Source organism: Salmo salar, chromosome 12, assembly GCF_965601325.2.
Source record: "Salmo salar chromosome 12, fSalSal1, whole genome shotgun sequence".
Lineage (NCBI taxonomy): Eukaryota > Metazoa > Chordata > Actinopteri > Salmoniformes > Salmonidae > Salmo > Salmo salar.
In genome coordinates, this window is record NC_138302.1 from 50,149,220 (window position 1) to 50,162,629 (window position 13,410).

General features: G+C 41.6%; 1 protein-coding gene across 1 annotated transcript; it reads left to right on the forward strand.

The window, feature by feature from the left end:
* The first annotated feature begins 965 nt into the window (after positions 1-965).
* Positions 966-4,899, forward strand: LOC106565302 (lysophosphatidic acid receptor 6-like). The gene is made up of 2 exons (XM_014132248.3): positions 966-1,040; positions 1,476-4,899. Exons 1-2 carry the CDS (start codon positions 985-987, stop codon positions 2,455-2,457), a joined length of 1,038 nt encoding a protein of 345 aa, XP_013987723.2. The 5' UTR covers positions 966-984; the 3' UTR covers positions 2,458-4,899.
* Positions 4,900-13,410: the final 8,511 nt, after the last annotated feature.

Here is a 13,410-nt window from a genome sequence, read left to right on the forward strand (position 1 = left end):
TAGGGCTTTAGAAAACCACAGAGGTGCAGCTTAAGTATTTGACATTTACACGACACAGTAACATTCACAGCCCTGAGTCTTCAATATATGCCATTTAGCAGACTATTCTATCCAAATTGACTTACATTCATGCGTGCATACGTGTTACATGCGGGTGGTCCCGGGAATCAAACACACTATCCTGGGATTTCAAGCCCAATGCTCGACCAACTGAGCTGCAGAGAACAACAGTCTCACCACTCCGTTTGATTCTAAATGCCCTTGCTATAGAGCTTTTACATCTTTCTCTCATCTCTAAATCTCATCAGATCCATTTCTGTGGGTATAACTAACAATATACACTGAGTGTACAAAACATTAGGGACACCTGCTCTTTCCATGACATAGACTGTCCAGGTGAATCCAGGTGAAAGCTATGATCCCTTATTGATGTCACTTGTTAAATCCACTTCAATCAGTGTAGATGAAAGGGAGGAGACAGGTTAAAGAAGGATTTTTAAGCCTTAAGACATGGATTGTGTATGTGTGCTATTCAGAGGGTGAATGGGCAAAACCAAATATTTAAGTGCCTTTAAATGGGGTATGGTAGTAGGTGCCAAGCGCACCGGTTTGTGTCAAGAACTGCAACGCTGCTGAGTTTTTCACACCCAACAGTTTCCCGTGTGTATCAAGAATGGTCCACCACCCAAAGGACATCCAGCCAACTTGACACAACTGTGTGAAGCATTGGAGTCAACATGGGCCAGCATCCCTGTGGAATGCTTTCAACACCTTGTAGAGTCCATGCCCTGATGAATTGAGGCTGTTCTGAGGGCAAAAGTGGAGCGGGCAACTCAATATTAGGAAGTTATCCTTAATGTTTTTCAGGCTACATCAATAAAGTGTTAATGTTTCACTATCTCACAATCAGAGACCAACTTCTCTGCCCTTTGGCCTCTGACTCATGTTTTCTAACATCGCTTTACAGTTCTAAGGTCAACTTATATGGATTGCAAGATCGCTTCATCAACGGTGCTTATTCTCTTGAATTCGTATAAAAAGTAAGTTAAAGCTGTAACACAGGGTATATCTCGCTTCAGCCTTCGTATCCACATCCTAAATTTGACGAAATAAAGGCAATATGATTAATAAGCGGATCATTTTGCCACAGCTGCGTATGCTTATAATATGATTTTGAGTAGCACCTTATTTTACGGTTACAGGTATTTACTGAGAAATGACATGGTAAACTTAGCATTTTACAACAATAACCAACTAACTAGAAAGAGAGACTACTTATTACTGGATTTCCCATCAAGTTGACATAACATGTAGCCAACAGTTAAATCTCCGTGAGGCTTAAATCTCCATCTGTTTACTCTTGCTCAATCACCATCCTGACTTGATTTATTTTGTATACGTTTAATTAAACTTGTATAAGTGAAAAGTGATATGACAGTTTCCCAGATGCCTATTATGTCGCAATCTGTTTGCAGCAAAATGCCACTGTGTGACAGTGCAGTGTGCTTCATCCAGTGGATAATCTATGTCCCCACATTTGTGGTGGGTCTACCTCTCAACATGGCTGCTCTGTGGCTACTCCTCTTCAGAATCCGTCGATGGACTGAGTCCACAGTGTACCTCAACAGTCTGATCATCAACGACAGCCTGCTCATCTTCTCTCTGCCCTTCAAGATGTACGCCTATGAACACACCTGGGGCCTGAGCATGGGCTTCTGCACCTTCCTGGAGAGCCTGGTATTCGTCAACATCTACAGCAGCATCGTACTGATCGTATGCATCTCGGGTGACCGCTATGTTTCTCTGCGCTTCCCCCTTCAAGCCAAGCGTCTTCGTTCGCCATACAGCGCCACCTTCCTCTGCCTGGCCGTCTGGGTGACGGTGTTCACTTTGACCAAGCCCGTCTATGAGCTCCACAACAACAAAAACAATGCCACCAGACTGCCAAACAATAACATCAAAGAAACCAGGATGTGTTTCCAGAGCTTCTCCAGTGAAACTTGGAAGAAGAAGTGGATCCTCATCGTCATGGAAACCGTGTTTACGGTCAGCATGGTCGCCATGCTGTTCTTCTCGGTGTGCGTGATACAGATCCTGAAGGACATGCGGCGACGGAATCCACGGGACGAGAAGCTGAGGAACAACAAGTCTTTAAAGATCGTCCTGAGCAACCTGGTGGCCTTCCTGCTATTCTTCATCCCCTACCATGTGGCTGCGCTGGTCTACTTCCTGGCCAAGAACCGCACGGAGGAGCCGGGCATCATCGGCCCCCTCAGAGACTTTGTCCACATCAGTACCTGCGTGAGCAGCATCAACTGTCTGATGGATGGGGTCTGCTACTATCTCATCCTGAAGGAGCTGACTGCCAGCCAGGAGAGGAGGAGGCTGTCCGCTAGAGGAAACATGGTGGGGAGGCCCGGGGAAATTAACCAGCTACAGCCGATGGGCAACGTCTAGGCCAATGACCTTCTGCAGAAACCCAAAGAAACAGGCTCAGACATCTAAGTCCATGGATTCAGATAAGACTTTCTAGACATATCTTGCTTATCACTTCTTAGGGTGTTCAGAGTGAAGAGCAGGGTGGAGACTCATTCCTTACAGATGGATGGCTATCACCTCTGACAAACAGGAAACTCAGATCCCCACAGCAGAGGAGACAAGTCTCACGAAAAACTCTGAATTAATGAATGAAGACGGAAGAAAGATGTTTTCAAATGAGTCATCCAACCTTCAGGTTTATGTTTCATTGTATTCTTATTTATTTATTTATTTTTTTTATGTTAAGGGGTGGATCAGCTTTAATATTGCAGGTAGATTGTTGCTTCCATCAATGTAATTGTCTGCATCATATCCAATCCCCCATATATTTTTGGGGTAAATATATATATCCATATACAGTCGTGGCCAAAAGTTTTGAGAATTACACAAATATAAATTTTCACAAAGTTTGCTGCTTCAGCGTCTTTAGATATTTTTCTCAGATGTTACTATGGAATACTGAAGTATAATTACAAGCATTTTGTAAGTGGCAAAGGCTTTTATTGACAATTACATGAAGTTGATGCAAAGAGTCAATACTTGTAGTGTTGACCCTTCTTTTTCAAGACCTCTGCAATCCGCCCTGGTATGGTGTCAATTAACTTCTGGGCCACATCCTGACTGATGGCAGCCCATTCTTGCATAATCAATGCTTGGAGTTTGTCAGAATTGTGGGTTTTTGTTTCTCCACCCGCCTCTTGAGGATTGACCACAAGTTTTCAATGGGATTAAGGTCTGGGGATTTTCCTGGCCATGGACCCAAAATATCGATGTTTTGTTCCCCAAGCCACTTAGTTATCACTTTTGCCTTATGGCAAGGTGCTTCATCATGCTGGAAAAGCATTGTTCGTCACCAAACTGTTCCTGGATGGCTGGGAGAAGTTGCTCTCGGAGGATGTGTTGGTATCATTCTTTATTCATGGCTGTGTTCTTAGGCAAAATTGTGAGTGAGCCCACTCCCTTGGCTGAGAAGCAACCCCACACATGAATGGTCTCAGGATGCTTTACTGTTGGCATGACACAGGACTGATGGTAGCGCTCACCTTGTCTTCTCCAGACAAGCTTTTTTCCGGATGCCCCAAACAATCAGAAAGGGGATTCATCAGAGAAAATGACTTTACCCCAGTCCTCAGCAGTCCAATCCCTGTACCTTTTGCAGAATATCAGTCTGTCCCTGATGTTTTTCCTGGAGAGAAGTGGCTTCTTTGCTGCCCTCCTTGACACCAGGCCATCCTCCAAAAGTCTTCGCCTCACTGTGCGTGCAGATGCACTCACACCTGCCTGCTGCCATTCCTGAGCAAGCTCTGTACTGGTGGTGCCCCGATCCCCTAGCTGAATCAACCTTAGGAGATGGTCCTGGCACTTGCTGGACTTTCTTGGGCGCCCTGAAGCCTTCTTCCAACAATTGAACCGCTCTCCTTGAAGTTATTGATGATCCTATAAATGGTTGATTTACGTGCAATCTTACTGGCAGCAATATCTTTGCCTGTGAAGCCATTTTTGTGCAAAGCAATGAGGACAGCACGTGTTTCCTTGCAGGTAACCATGGTTGACAGAGGAAGAACAATGATTCCAAGCACCACCCTCCTTTTGAAGCTTCCAGTGTTATTCGAACTCAATCAGCATGACAGAGTGATCTCCAAGCTTGTCCTTGTCAACACTCACACCTGTGTTAACGAGGGAATCACTGACATGATGTCAGCTGGTCCTTTTGTGGTAGGGCTGAAATGCAGTGGAAATGTTTTTGGGGGATTCAGTTTATTTGCATGGCAAAGAGGGACGTTGCAATTAATTGCAACTTATCTGATCACTCTTCAATAACATTCTGGAGTATATGCAAATTGCCATCATACAAATTGAGGCAGCAGACTTTGTGAAAATTCATATTTGTGTAATTCTCAAAACTTTTGGCCACAACTGTACATACATACATATACATAAATATTTATATATATAAATATATAACATTTATACATACACACATATATACATACATACACATATATACAGTTGAAGTCGGAAGTTTACATACACCTTAGCCAAATATATTTAAACTCAGTTTTTCACAATTCCTGACATTTAATCCTAGTAAAAATTACTTGTCCTAGGTCAGTTAGGATCACCACTTTATTTTAAGAATGTGAAATGCTGAATAATAGTAGAGAGAATGATTTATTTCAGCTTTTATATCTTTCATCACATTCCCAGTGGGTCAGAGGTTTACGCACACTCAATTAGTGTTTGGTAGCATTGCCTTTAAATTGTTTAACTTGGGTCAAATGTTTTGGGTAGCGTTCCACAAATTTTTGTTTTATCAGACCAGAGGACATTTCTCCATAAAGAACAATCTTTGTCCCCATGTGCTGTTGCAAACTGTAGTCTGGCTTTTTTGTTGGTGGTTTTGGAGCAGTGGCTTCTTCCTTGATGAGCGGCCTTTCAGGTTATGTCGATATAGGACTCGTTTTACTGTGGATATACATACTTTTGTACCTCTTTCCTCCAGCATCTTCACAAGGTCCTTTGCTGCTGTTCTGGGATTCATTTGCACTTTTCACACCAAAGTACGTTCATCTCTAGGAGATAGAATGTGTCTCCTTCCTGAGCGGTATGATGGCTGCGTGGTCCCATGGTGTTTATACTTGCGTACTATTGTTTGTACAGATGAACGTGGTACCATCAGGTGTTTGGAAATTGCTCCCAAGGATGAACCAGACTTGTGGAGGTCTACAATTTTGGCTGATTTCTTTAGATTTTCCCATGATGTCACTGAAAGAGGCACTGTGTTTGAAGGTAGGCCTTGAAATACATCCACAGGTACACCTCCAATTGACTCAAATGATGTCAATTAGCCTAATAGAAGCGCCTAAAGCCATGACATCATTTTCTGGAATTTTCCAAGCTGTTTAAAGGCACAGTCAACTTCTGACCCACTGGAATTGTGATACAGTGAATTATAAGTGAAGTAATATGTCTTTAAACAATTGTTGGAAAAATTACTTGTGTCATACACAAAGTAGATGTCCTAACCAACATGCCAAAACTATAGTTTGTTAACAAGACATTTGTGGAGTGTTTGACAAATGAGTTTTAATGATTCCAACCTAAGTGTATGTAAACTTCCGACTTCCACTGCATATACATACATACATACATACATACATACATACATACATACATACATACATACATACATACATACATACATACATACATACATACATACATACATACATACATACATACATACATACATACATACATACATACATACATACATACATACATACATACATACAGTGGCTTGTGAAAGTATTCACCCCCTTGGCAATTTGTCCTATTCTGTTGCCTTACAACCTGGAATTAATGGATTGGATTTGGGGGTTTGTATCATTTGATTTACACAACATGCCTACCACTTTGAAGATGCTATATAATTTTTATTGTGAAACAAACAAGAAATTAGACAAAAAAAAAACGGAAAACTTGAGCTTGCATAACTATTCACACCCCCCCAAAATCAATACTTTGTAGAGCCACCTTTTGCAGAAATTACAGCAAGTCTCTTGGTGTACTATGTCTCTATAAGCTTGGTACATCTAGCCACTTTTCACCAATTTGGACTATTTTGTGTATGTCCAAATAAAAATCTATTTATATTACAGGTTGTAATGCAACAAAATAGGAAAAATGCCAAGGGGGGTGAATACTTTCGCAAGCCATCATATACACACTTTTTCCAGAATATACCTTTATTATTCCCCGCAAACCCCACCACCCCTCCCCCAATTGGAGCAAACTAACAAACAAGAACACTCAGGCTTCTACCTTCAGCTCATGCGTATTATACACATTTTACAGACACAATCTAATTTACAATAGCTATATTTTGTCCGTTTTTAGTCCTTCATCTATTTCTGATGTCCATCCAGTTTGATTTCTATTTGTGCTATTTCACAAAATCTCTGAACCCATATAGTGTCACGCCCTGACCTGAGCGAGACGGTTTATTTCTCTATTTTGTTAGGTCAGGGTGTGGGGTGGGCATTCTATGTTTTGTATTTCTTTGTTTTGGGCCGAGTATGGTTCCTAATCAGAGGCATTCCATCAGATCGTATTGTGCTTTGATGGAGTTGAGGTTAGACAAAAATCTGACTGAGTTAACAAAAATTGTTGACAAAAATAGAATTGTTCTTCTTTATTCAAGTGTTATACACAGTAGCAATTTAGTTTTTGCTTTATGACTCTAAAACCTAATTAAATGTAACATATTTGGACCAAAATTCATATTCTATCAGGTTGACAGTTTAAGGTTGTGACCAAGGTGATTCCAATATTGTTTGTTTAAATCTATCGAAAGTAGAGAAATGTACAGACCGTAAGTGGTCTTGTTGCATTACATCTAATGAGGACATGTAGAAGGGGTACTTACGGTAAAGCTAACCCTGATCATTCCTGATTATTTTAGCATTTTAGACATATCTGACGGAGTTGACCAGATCTCCAGACAAATCTTTAAGGAAAAATATTATTTAAGTCACAGAGGTGGACATTGTGAGTTAAGACAAATCAGAACTCAGACATCCCCAAATGGGCAATTGCCTACATTTGTACGCAGAAGGCCAGGTACTGTGTGCTCAGGCGCAAACGCTCCCACAACATTATCAGGACACATGGAGCAAAAGACAATGAAATAATTTACAAAAATGGTTATAAAATCAACCAAAACTTCTTTCTCAAAAGTGTAGCAGGTTGTGAACTCTTGCAAACAATGTTTCCACTTTGAGAATGAGAACAGTAAATTACTGTAATTAATACATGTTAATGTTACCAAAATGTTGCCCAGCAAGCACAGTGGATCTGGGCCGATTCCGTCTGAGAGTCAGGGCACTTGGCTGAGAGTCAGACTTGCCGATGTCATGTGGCCTGATTCTGGGCCGCCTTCGGCAGTATTACTTACGGAGCATGTACACTAGATAGAGGCAAATTGCTGCGTGCCGCTTAGGCCGCCCATTGTGACTCGCTTGTGGGCGTGCTGGCAGCATATAGTACGTTCAGATGTGCGTCAAGAATTCAGCATATCAAGTTAGTATGAAGGTCTGGTTATTAAATGGGTACATAGTTCAATAGTAATATCCTCTAAAATGCTCTGGTGACAAACAAACTTTGCTGCCCTGTTTCCAGTTGTCCACATGGCTGGGAGTGCATATTCAAGTAAGTAAATACGTTTCGAAAATGTAAAGAAAATATGTATTATTAGCTAACTATCTACAGTGCAGGCTAACTCAAATGAGCTGCTAAATGAGCTAGCTAGCAATCTAGCCAACTTCACATACTGTATAGATAGCTAGCTAAGTGAATGAAATACCACCATCTACCTAACTTCATATTAGCTAGCTATCTTGATGTATTTATCACAGTAAAAAACAAACTCCAAATGCATTTGTAAGTAGCTAACTAACAGCCATGGAGGAGGGTGAAAGGATAGCAGCCCCAACTGCAGAACACATTCGTTCTGACTGTCTACTCAGACTAACAGCATCACCTGTTCCTCCTGTCATTCAGACACGCAGTGTCAACCAATGAACCAAAGATGCGTGAGGGAGGTCCGAGCCAACTCACTCACAGTCAAACACTTAGCAGCCGAGGAGAGAGAGGAAGGACAGCTGTGAAAACAACAGCTGAAAAAGGAGTCGGAAGCACAGTAGCATTTGGATGCATTTTAATAATGTAGACAATGTTAGAGCACAGTGTAGAATTTGCCAAAACAAAATCTCATATAAAGCCGGTTCTACGCACAACCTACACCGGCATATGCGAACTGTGCACCCAACTGTGAAGCTAGCTGCAGCTGAGCTTCGAGAAACTAGCGGGCCTGCTAGTGATAGTGGTGTAGCCAGCACCTCCACACGTGGAGATATAGTAGGACTACTCCGCGAACCACAGCAACGCAGTCTTCTATGGACCAATTTATGCCAAAGTCTATGTCAGATCAGTGGAGAGAGGCAGTTATTACTAGATCATTATTTCATCCAGAAATATATATGTATATGAGCAGTAGATGAAAATGCAGTATCAGTAGATGCAGTATCAGCTATGTGACAGCCTCAAAAATGATACTCCTGTGTAAGGGTCTGCAGTGAATCACAGCCAGCCGCCAGAGAGAAGCAAATGTAACCACAGGACTTGTGACAGAGTTGATGGACACCCTATGTTCATCAATGGACAGAAAGTTCCACAGAATGGAATATAATCACGTGCTATCAGAAACTGCTACACTTGACCCCAGGTTTAAGAAGTTCACTTTCAGTGATGCCAGAGCAAAGAATAACCTCAGCAGCAGGGAGGGACAGCCCCAGCAGTCAGCTGGCTCAGGCACCAGGACAACAGGAAGAAGAGGGATCAGATGGAGCAGAAGCACCAGCAGTAGTGCCACAAACGTCTGCTGTTTGGATGCTGTTTGACAAGAGAGCAAAGATCTGCAGATCCTCTGAGCTGGTGGAAGAACAAGCCCTCTGTCTACCTATGGCTTACTAAAGTCATGACAGGGAGACACTGCATAGCGGCCACATCCGTTCCCTCTGAGGTTCTTCTCGAAAACGGGACAAATCATTACTGAGAGAAGAAACTGCATCAGCCCTTCTAAAGTGAGGCAGCTTGCATTTCTGAATGCAAATCTCTCATAAAAGCAAAATATGGTAAGCATTGCTGTGTGCTGCTGGTTATAACATGGCAATAAAGAAGAGAGAGAAAAGAGGGACCAGTTTAATGTTTTAAGTGGGATGCTGCAGTTTTGCGCATTATTATTTTATTTTTCTTTGATATGGTTCAATATTCTATTATTATGTTATTCAGATTGTATTCATTTTGAATTGTTACATTTATATGCACTTTGTTTATATACATTGAATTGTTACATTTATATGCACTTTGTTTATGTACATTAAAAAAGTTATACTTTAAATGCACATGTCACGACTTCCGCCGAAGTTGGTGCCTCTCCTTGTTCAGGCGGCGTTCGTCGGTCGTCGTCACCAGCTTTCTAGCTGCCACCGATCCACGTTTCTTTTTCAATTTGTTATGTCTTGATTGTTCACACCTGGTTCCCATTATGTTATGATTATTTCCCTATTTAACCCTCTGGTTCTGGGGAAGGGGAATGGGGAAGTATAGACGCCACGTTGGTCCACTATGAGGATTTCACCGCCGCTTCCGGGCGGTCTTCGATCATCCACCTGAAGGGAGAGCGGCGGGGGAACGCTTGTTCCATCTCAGACAGGGGATGAGGAGCGCACAGGAATTCGCACTGAACTTCAGGACCCTAGCTGCCAGTGCGGGATGGAATGAGAGGGCCCTGATCGACCACTACCGATGTAGTCTACGTGAGGATGTCCGTCGGGAGCTGGCCTGCAGGGACATCACCCTTACCCTCGACCAGCTGGTGGATTTATCCATCCAGCTGGATATCCTGTTGGCCACCCGCGGACGTTCGGATCAGGGTCCGTCCATGACCTATACGTTTAGGCTGAGAAATGTCTGTTCTTCCAACAGTCCGTCTCCTTCCTAGGGTATCGCCTGTCCGAGTCAGGGGTGGAGATGGAGAATGACCGCATTTTAGCCGTGCGTAATTGGCCGACTCCAACCACGGTTAAGGAGGTGCAGCGAACCCAGCGGAACCCATCCAACTTGAAGGAGCTGGAGCAGTTTTGCCTTGAAGAATGGGCAAACATTCCAGTGGCTAGATGTGCCAAGCTTATAGAGACATACCCCAAGAGACTTGCAGCTGTAATTGCTGCAAAAGGTGGCTCTACAAAGTATTGACTTTGGGGGGGTGAATAGTTTTCAGTTTTTTTGCATTATTTATTCCTTGTTTCACAATAAAAGAGTTTTGCATCTTCGAAGTGGTAGGCATGTTGTGTAAATCAACTGATACAAACCCCCCAAAAATCTATTTTAATTCCAGGTTGTAAGGCAACAAAATAGGAAAAATGCCAAGGGGGTGAATACTTTTGCAAGCCACTGTATCAGCTGTGTCAGTGAACCCCTCCCGCATCTGAACTGGCTACATAGAGGGCACAGCATGATCATAGGTGAGAGGTCACTTGGTCAGGTCAACAGGAAGTATTATTAAAGAGATGCTTTACATTGAAATACAGATAGAGATGCAGTAGTCCCAGAGTTAATGATCCAGGGTCAGTTTTGCATTTTACCTCCTGATTATTATAACTAACAATGTTAGAATAAAAAATGTAAACACAAGGCTTAAACATGCTCTCTCTCTCCATCTGTCTCTCGTCTGCAGATATGTTTTGATGCGAGAGAAGATGCCAACTCCCAGTCCCATCATCACCACCTCACCCGATTTTAAGATAACCTTTGGGCCGACTAGAGACACTATTATATAATTGTGATGAACTGAAATAATATTTGGGTTGCACTGTGATTCATTAATCATATGCTGCCGTCCCTTCTCCTATGTTCTTACCTCTTTCCCTTTCTGTCTTTTACACCTCTCTCGCCACCTCATCTTTCTTCATCTGTTTTTATAATGCACAACAGATGTGCATCGAAGTACAGATTGAACTTGTATTGATAATATTATTATATTACTTCTTTCAATAAAGCGTTTCACATTCTCTACTGGTTGAAATGAAGTCTCTCATTTGATGAAACACTACGCCTATCCTGTTTATCAGATGCAGATGAAGGGCATTAGATATTGAGATTAACCGATTTTAGAGTATTTACATGATGCATAGGAAGTGTACAGTAGTGTACTGTTTTTAAAAATCTATTTCTGTATACATGAATTGCAAATCAGCCTTTTAACTAGTTAAATCCTGTTTGTAGTCTATTAGTTACAATGTGTAACCATTGATGTCCCAGGACCAAGATTGGTAAACACTGTTGAAGTGTGTAATTGTAATACATACATGCAGATATAGCATCATTCAAAGACTGGAATTTGATACTCCTGGTAGTGGATATGACTGAAAAATAGTCTCAAAGACATTCACACCTGAACTGCACCTTTATTTGCCATGGTAGATTACATGATCAGTTAATATATTAAATGTACAGGCTACAATGTGGGGATCTCATGCATGGTAATAACTACATGTATATACAACTTGCATCCTTGGCACAAAGTTATATTATATTCTACTCAATCCATAGGCTTCATTAATGTCATTCAGACTGTTTTGATGTTGATACAACTGGCTATGATAGCTGAGGTTCATAGCTAGGTTCTAAACTAATATGTATACCAAACATTTAGGTCCATACACAGATCAGCTAGATAGCTACACATCCATAGGCATACAGGTATTTTTATCCTCCACTGCACAATAAGCAAGAACATAGCTAGCTACGTTACTTCATCTATCTGCATTGCATGGCAAATATCAGCAAGGCAAGCTTATAAAATTGTACATTCAATTTTCAGTAAATGCTTTAGCTAGCTAGATTCTTTACATCCACTGTTTCACAAGCCTGGTTTGCTGGTTGTTTCAGGAGTCCCTAAAACATTAAACAATCAGAATTACAATTTCATACTCATGTCACAACACCATAAAGCTAGCTGGCTAAATCACCATTTTTGTAAATTAATTTTATGATAAAAAAATATGCACAATCGTTTGTCTCTACATTAACTAACATATTTCTGTCAATTGTACATTTTTTGCATGATTCGTTATGACGTTATAATCACTTACATTTGCTTCCATCCTAGTATTTTTGTCAGCCATGTTTGCTGAAGAAAGTCTTAACATTTCATTATTTATTTTTCCATATTTTTTCATTGTTTCTGTGATCAAAAAATACAATTAACATATAAATGAAATCATTTAAGAGTCCTGTGTAGTATTTTAGTACACTTTGTGCAACACAATTGATAAGCATTAACAGCTTTGTGGATGGAGCCTCCCGAGTGGCACAGCGGTCTAAGACACGCTACAGATGCTGGTTCGAGACCCGTGCCAGCCGCCACACACAATTGGCCCAGCGTTATCTGAGTTAGGGGAGGGTTTTTCCGGCATGTCCTTGTCCCATCGTGCTGTAGTGACTCCTGTGGCGGGCCAGGTGCATGCACACTGACACAGTCACCAGGTGTATGGTGTTTCCTCCGACACAAAAAGTATATATTTAATTATATTTGCATCGGTCCGCTTCTGGGAATTCTGGTAAAATGCCGGCAAAGTCAGCTGAATTCCGTAAAATGGAAATGGCCCGATGTACTTGGGCCAATTCTGGGCAGTCATTCATTCTGATGCCGGGCCGAGTCTGACACCCGATTCTGGGCCGATTCAATCAGTTTCGGCCCCCCGGAAGAAGGCCACTTCTGGGCCGATTCCTCATTGCTAGCTGGGTGGGATTAACCATACATTTACTAGGCCTACTGGTGACCAATGTTCCCTCTACACTGTGTGCGTGTGCTGCCATGCAGAAGAAATGCCATGCGGTGCAGAAATGCAAGAGATTGAACTTCACTGAGTTCGCCCTATTAGTTTGCACTATATAGATCAATGTTTTTTTCTGTGATACAATCAACATTATATCAGACCCTTTTCAATGCAACAAACCAAAACAAATATAACTTTGCATGATTGAGTCTGTGATTTTGTTGTAGGCAGAGCCAGAACGGAATAGAAATATATTGGCAGGGGTAGCCCACCACCAGTCTTTCTGCAAGTGAATGTTTTAATTCAGTTCTGATCAGAGCGCAGAGCCTTGCGTGCACATTTGTTGATATTCTTTTCTAGTTAGCGACTTATTAGCCCAGTTATAGATACGTAAACTGTATGTCAGAAATGGGGAGTAACTGCTTCCTACAATAGCACAAAACATGTAGTCTACATTTCAAACTGTCTT

Excerpts from the sequence above, each read along its gene's own strand:
- LOC106565302 (XM_014132248.3), top strand. The coding sequence starts at position 985 with ATGGATTGCAAGATCGCTTCATCAACGGTGCTTATTCTCTTGAATTCG. Across the intron at positions 1,041-1,475 it reads CTCTTGAATTCGTATAAAAA|CAAAATGCCACTGTGTGACA; the intron begins GTAAGTTAAAGC and ends ATCTGTTTGCAG.